At 36.9% G+C, this 7,166-nt stretch overlaps 1 protein-coding gene across 1 annotated transcript; it reads left to right on the top strand.

The window, feature by feature from the left end:
* Positions 1-100: 100 nt before the first annotated feature.
* Positions 101-6,334, top strand: Sf3b6 (splicing factor 3b subunit 6). The gene is made up of 4 exons (XM_089241737.1): positions 101-178; positions 2,135-2,253; positions 3,956-4,094; positions 6,114-6,334. The coding sequence occupies exons 1-4, from the start codon at positions 155-157 to the stop codon at positions 6,195-6,197; spliced, it is 366 nt and encodes a 121-aa protein (XP_089097863.1). The 5' UTR covers positions 101-154; the 3' UTR covers positions 6,198-6,334.
* The last annotated feature ends 832 nt before the right edge of the window (positions 6,335-7,166 follow it).

The following is a 7,166-nucleotide window of genomic DNA, read 5'->3' on the forward strand; positions in this document are numbered from 1 at the left end:
GAAGGTGAAATTTCGATGCTTAAGATTAAAAAAACTAATGACCATACTAGAAAACGGGACATTCCGTGGATTTCAAGCACCCTTATTGAAGTCACGGCCGTCCGTTAGGTTCGTGTTTTCAGGCGAGAAAAAAAATTACACATACGCTGGTAAGATGGCGATGCAAAGGAAAGCAAATGTAAGTAGTTTCTCCTACATTTTCCCCAAATCAATTTCAAGTTAAAAAAGAGATTTTGCAGCTTGAAGTAGTATTTGGTGATAAAGATTTTGATTTCAGTACGGGGACTCAAAGCAAGGCCACTAGGCTAGATGTTTGGCGAGCCCCAAAGCCAGATTTTACACAGGGCTCTTCTATGATTCATTTGTGGTGTTAAAGCAAAAAAAAAAAAAAAGATTAAGATAGTCTGATGGCGCCCCCAAAGTTTGAACTTTGTCAGCCCTATCATTTTAGGCCACTTCGTGCAGCATATATGCCCAACCTTTGGCCTGGCAGGACAAAAATGGTCCTCTGATTCATGATGTGGCCCATGGCCTCAAACCCAATTTTGTAAAAATCAACCAAGTAGGACATTTATAAATCACTTAAGTGACCCGCGACACATTTACAGATTTGCGGTGCAGTTCCACATCACTTAAGTGACCTGCAGCATATTCATAGGACATTGAGTGATCTACAACACAGTTCCGGAGAACTTAAGTTGCCCGTTTTACATTACTCATGTGGCCTTTGACACATTTCCAGATCGCTCAAAAGACTCGGCACATTTACAGATTACTCAGTGACCTGCGGCATATTTACAGAGCACTGACAGTTCGGGTTCGGCTGCTTGGTTCCAGTGCAGTTTAGCCGCTCGTGGTGCAATTCCATATCACTTAAGTCACCCATGGCACACCCTCACATGACTTTAGTGACCCGCAGCATTTTGACCAATCACTTAAGTGGCCCACGTGAAATTGTGCTGGTGCCTAACTATTTTTTCAACTTGTCAAGGTTTGTGAAACACCACCTCTTTGGTGTTTCACCTGGTCCTTTGCTCTCTTGGCAGAAGCAGCTTTATGCTTTTGCTTGCTTCCCCCCCCCTCTTCCTTCTAAATACGCCTCTGTGTGCAAGGCAGAAACCAGGAGGTTCACTATTTCTATGAAGGCACATATATTCAGGCTTTCAAAAATACACTAGTAAACGATAATAAATCTACACTCCTGATCGCAACACCATGGCTTATTTATTTATACAATATTGCTTAAATTCATTTCGAGTGGGAATTATAAGAAAATTTGAATAGACCAATCGGATAGTACTATTCCGCAAGCGTCTGATCAGGACTCTGCATTAGTATCTCGTGCAGGCTCACAGCTGCATTCTGACCGCGATGTTTGAAGTGAACAGACATACTTTTTCCGCTGAGCAACCGAGCGTTAAGATTTAGTATTCAACCCCAGTGGGAAACTCGGTCAGCATGACTAGTGGTTAAATTTTCCTCTGAAGATGACACCCATTGGTGTTGAAATCCATTAAAACTTTTTGTATTTGCCTTATTCATTGGTGTCGTCTTAATATTCTTGGGCAAAGTTGATCAACTTTTCCGTCACTTATCCCTCCCACTCTGATTAATCCCAGAGGTACGTGAAACTCCCGATTTCGGCCCTGAACACAGAAATATTTTCTGAATTTTTCTTTAACTGAGGGGTTCTTCACATTTGAGTTTACGAACCCCCTTGTGCAATTAAAATTCATGCCACTATATAAAGTTCCCTCTTGAATATTTTCCAAGGACACCTGTTTAAGAATCCCTGCTCTAACCATTCTTTCATTAGAACACGAGTACTGTATATGTTGTTTGCCACTGAAGCTACAAGGTTGCCCTGACTGACAATGTTTCTTGTTGTTGCGGCCCTGGGGAGTACGCAATCATAGTTGAAAGTGAAATGAATCGTTGCCCGTTATTTGGTGAAGATTGTAAAAATATCACTTCATTTTACTTTTAATGCTGCCAGGAAAAAGAAATCCTGGATGAAATTCTATCTCATTAGCTGAAAATTTGCGTACCCACATTGTTGATTGGTAAACTAATTTTTATAATAAAATATATTAATCCCTAATAAATGTAATATTTGTAATTTTTTTTACTTCAGGTTCGACTTCCACCCGAAGTCAACAGGATTCTTTATGTGCGAAACTTGCCATACAAGATAACAGCAGAGGAAATGTACGATATATTTGGAAAATATGGAGCTATAAGACAAATCAGAGTGTAAGTTTTCGGGTGTTGATACAAGAATTTAGTTCTTTGATTTAAAAATATGTAGGTCTATTGTATTTAATTACCTTTATACTCTAAACGTTGATACAACTAGATAAGGTTCTAGGCCTATATGAAGTATTTATGAACATCCAGATTTTCGGAATTAGAAACTATGACTGGTAATCATGTGACTTCACAGTAATTATATTGCAAAGATGCAGATATTTCAGCCAGAATTCTTATGGATATCAGTTTTTTACACTCTCCGCAAATTTTTAATGAGTTCAACAGCCCAACCAATACCATTTAATTGTTTTTACAAAGCCACATTTGGGTCATTCTCATGAAATTGGACAAAAAAATGGGGAAAAAATTATCAAAAATAAATGTCAACCAAAAAATTCTTTGGGACATTGCTCCACTACCGATATATTAAGTATAATCAGCAGCAGGGGTGACTTGAGAGTGGTGACTTGAGAGTGCCAGGGGTGCAGTGCAACTGGACCACAGTTTGTAAAGGCGGCTTTTTAGGCTTTAGTTAGACACAAATTTTTAAAAAATTTCAATAGAGACATCACGTTTTGAGCCATAATTTGATGACAAAAATGTTAAAAAAAACTTGAGGGGACAGGACCTTGGACCCTGATTGCAAAATCAAGCATGTACTTTGTCACGAGAGGGAAAGTGTGCATTTTGATGCCCCTTCCTACCCAGTAATTTTGCTGCCTTTGAAATAAATTTACTTATAAAAGTTGCCTTGTTATATTGTATTTCTTCCTCTTTATGAAATAAGTGTAAGTAATGATCAACCCCCCCACAAAATGGGACTGACAGGGCTCCAGAGCCCGGAATGATTCTTATCATTTTGGTTTTTTCATGCTATATATTCATTATAGGGGGCATCTGTTGCAAGATGTGCGGGGAGGTCATGGTAATGATGGCTGGTCAATAACAGCTGTAATGTGGATCAAGTCATGAGATGTAGTTGAGAATGGTAGCATAACCCTAAACCAAAATGTAAACAGTTCCTTCAAAAGTGGGACAATGGTCACGCACATTTTGTTTGGTAAAAAATAGTGTGTGGCTTTGTATAAAAAAAAAAATATTTTTTAACCCAGGGTCGTCACCTAAGCTAAAACACTGTCAATCACTGCCAGTGTCATCTTCAGGGACAACAAATGGGGCTTTGCACCAGGGCGGCAGGTAAGCTCGAGCCACCTCTGATCAGCAGCAAAGTTTTTTTAAAATTAATGGTGATGTGGCATTTAGCAAATCTGATGTGGCATTTAGCCTATTTTAACACTTAACTTCATGTTTATGCTTGGCACTCACAACATTTTCTATAAATTTTGGTCGTTTATTTTCATCTTCGACAAGCACTAAGATATTCTAAACAATTTCTTCTATCAATTGCATTTTTGTGTCATTTTTTTTGTTTCTTGCTCCTTTTTTTTTTTTTTTGTCAATTGTAAAAAAAGTCTGTTGATGGAAAAATTATAAATAAAATGATGGCGTGTTAGAAACAGGAGCGTAAATAGAAAATGTGTGTGTGTGAGGAGAAAAAAATCCATGCCAAATATATTAAACGTAAACTGCTGGGAACACAATTTAGGTCAATTTTGGGAAAATCACCCATATGCAATCATTTTTTTGTAATGAAAGTGACAATCCAGTTATTTTTTTTAATTTGCTGCCAATTTTGTTTTTGCAGAGGAAATACTCCAGAAACGAGAGGTACCGCTTTTGTTGTGTACGAGGATATTTTTGATGCGAAGAATGCTTGTGATCATCTTTCTGGTTTCAACGTTTGCAACAGATACCTTGTGGTACTCTATTACCAGTCTAACAAGGTAAATTTCTCATTTGTGTGATTATAATTTATTCAGTAAATTTCCATAGATTTAGCTTGAGAAATTCAAGCCAAAACAATTGAAGCTTTATCATTTCTCATGTCTTATTGGATGTTAAAAATCTCATTCATGTTCCATCTTAAAATTACAATTTTTGAATTATTTAGTGTGTGGTATATAAGCTAGGCCAGATTAACTTATATGAAGGCCCCAAGTACTCGAAATATCAGTGTGACCTTCCGTCTCCTTTACTTTTAACCTTAATGCATGGCTTCATGACAATTATATTTGCTTACAATCTTTGAGAGTAAGTATACAAATTGGTAAGCAGGTATTTTTAGGAGGGCGGGCGGGGGAATTAGGTTTATTTTGCTACGACTCTAGAGCCTCAAGGAAAGGCAAAGGTCTCATTTGACCTGGTTAAAATTTGGGAGAGAGTAAGTACGTAAGTGTAGGTATATATAGCTAGGTAGGGGGCACCTCAGAAAAATTTGTTTTACTTGGGAGAAGGGGGAACTATGATGCTGTTGAGATGGCTCTGGGTTTACTTTATGGGAAAAGAGTAAAATCTCAATCGAAAAACTGAACATTAATGCGAGTTCTTGTTCACAGTTGACTTCTTTTTGGGGCTTTTGTTTCTCTGCTTTTGTGTCACCCTCAGGGTCAACTAGAAACAAAAATTTACTCTGTTGCTTGGGGAAAGGGGGTGAAATAGGGAAAAAGAACTTTGTACCCATTTTTGCTCCCCCCTCCCTGTAATTTCTACAGGAAATGAGTAAAATTGACACGCATGGTGGTCAAACTTCTGGAGAACACATTTCCCCCCTCCCTGGGCCTCCTTCAGTTGCGGCCTTAGTCAGCCTTTCGATAAAAATCTTCGACTGTTCTTGAAATTTTAGGATTTTTTACTACTGGATGATTGATGCTGGAAAAAAAATGTTTAATTTTCAAAGACAATGAAAAATCAGAATTTTTTGTGGTGCTCCTTTTCTCTTGATGCACTAAGCATGTGCTTATTTTGCTTAATGGTTAATCCGGCCATGGGTGTGAGAGGCTCCTAACTACAGCCATTGGTAATCATCCATGTAAATCAGTGTTTCCCAAATTGGACAATATCGCCCACTGGTAATTGATGGAAGATAGCAGGGGGTGGAGATACAAAATAGGATATTATATGCAGTGCTCAGAAAGGCAGCTGAAGATGAACAGAAAAGTTTGAGAAACTATGATGTGAATCAAGTTTTATGTTTTGTTGTTGGTTTGTCTGCAAACATGGATATTTCATGTTAGAATCGGCATTGATCTGGGATGGATAGGACTAAGACAACTTTGAATCATTGAAAACTCTATTATTAAACTATTATTCGGAAAAACAATAAAAAAATGTCAGAAATGTAAGATTCACCCAAAATAAAGCCTTTTTTCCCTCAATCAACTGACATGCATACATGTCAGACTAGCATAGGTGCCTAGTCCAGAATTTCTACAACATCACCCAGAATTCTAAAAAATTCTTATATTGCCAGAGTTTTTATGTGATTGCAAAAAATACTATTGCTTTGGTGAAAAATATTTAAAAAAAATTTCTAACCTTAAACCCTTTCTAAACTCTGTAGTCTAGATAAAGACTGTTTCCCCCCCCCCCAAAAAAAAATGGCACCATAAGCGTAAATTGTTTCTACTGCATCAAATCATAAAGAAATGTTTAATTTTTGCAAGGGAAAGTTGGAATTTTCCATATTGATGCACATTCATACAGGTTGTACATCTTGCTGATTCAATCATCCAAACCAATGCTGAATCAGTGGGATGACTTGTGCATTGTCTTGCTAAGTTTATGCCCCGTTTTTATGGCCTGATGGAAATTCATTTGTTAGACACCCTGTATATAAAGTGTTTTTAGAAGGAAAACTTGAAATGTTCACTGTCTCAACCTTCAGTATTTTTTTTTGTCAAAAAGAAAAAAAATTATGTATATGGTAGCAAATGTGCATGTAATAATTCTTGATGTTTTTGCAGGCGTTCAAGAAAGTTGACACTGATAAGAAGCAAGAAGAAATAGACAAAGTAAAGAAGAAATATGGTGTCAGCACCGAAAATTGATACAAGTTGAACATTTCATATGTCTCTCTGTGTACATCTGTTTTGTTGACTTATAAGTCCGAACTGTTCCATGTTTCGCTTCATCTTTGTCATATAATACATAACTATACATACCATTAAAATACTGATTTACGGTATGCAAACATTTCTGATTCTCTCATATTGATTCATGGACTTAGATAATGCCAGTTTATTTTTATTACAATGGGACTTGTGTGAAATGGAATGTCAAGAGATTGAAATTTTGTTTGTAACTTTTGTTTTAAACAGGTTTTCGTTTTTATAAAGGTGCATACAAAAGTGCTAATTATTGATGGGACTATTTCTTGATCCCATGCAGGACAAGTTTCTGTCTTATACTTTGTCTGTCTTAGGCAAGTTTCACTGTATTTATTACATTTTTATAAGTTTGTACCCCCATTTTCAGATTGTAGGCCACAAATGCAAAGTGGGGGGAGTATTTTTTTTTCTTACTTTACTCCATATATCTCTTTTGACCTTTCACATAATCTGCAGGCTGATAATGATAACTTGTAGGGAGAAAAAAAAGAGTTTTTATAACTTTCATGTTCAAAATACCTTCCCCCCCTCTAAAAAATCATTGGATGAAAGAAGAAAGTTTATACAGCAGGGGTGGAGAAATCGCAAAAATATCTAGGTGCCAGAACAATTGTTTTAGGCATCAAAAAATTTTTTCCAGAAGAAAAAGATTTAAAATAATGCTTTTTACTTTTTCAGGGCATAGTGATCTGCTTTCCATATGTTGGCAGATATGCTGCTATAAATTTTAAACATTTTTACGCTGCTCTCAGCCTGCAGTTTAGTTACCACACAAACAAAATTTTGGTCGTCAACAACAATTTATTAGTGGCCTGGGATTTGTCCAGCCTTCTAATACAGTAGGACCTCTCAAATCCATACTCCTCAGGACCTAGCTGGTTCCGGATTAGGGAATCTTCTGGATTATGG

Source organism: Pholcus phalangioides, unplaced genomic scaffold (genome assembly GCF_987345545.1).
Source record: "Pholcus phalangioides strain wild (caught in Gottingen) unplaced genomic scaffold, Ppha-v1.0 ptg000014l_1, whole genome shotgun sequence".
Taxonomy (NCBI): Eukaryota; Metazoa; Arthropoda; class Arachnida; order Araneae; family Pholcidae; genus Pholcus; species Pholcus phalangioides.

Excerpts from the sequence above, each read along its gene's own strand:
- Sf3b6 (XM_089241737.1), top strand. The coding sequence starts at position 155 with ATGGCGATGCAAAGGAAAGCAAAT. Across the intron at positions 2,254-3,955 it reads GCTATAAGACAAATCAGAGT|AGGAAATACTCCAGAAACGA; the intron begins GTAAGTTTTCGG and ends TTGTTTTTGCAG. Across the intron at positions 4,095-6,113 it reads TCTATTACCAGTCTAACAAG|GCGTTCAAGAAAGTTGACAC; the intron begins GTAAATTTCTCA and ends ATGTTTTTGCAG.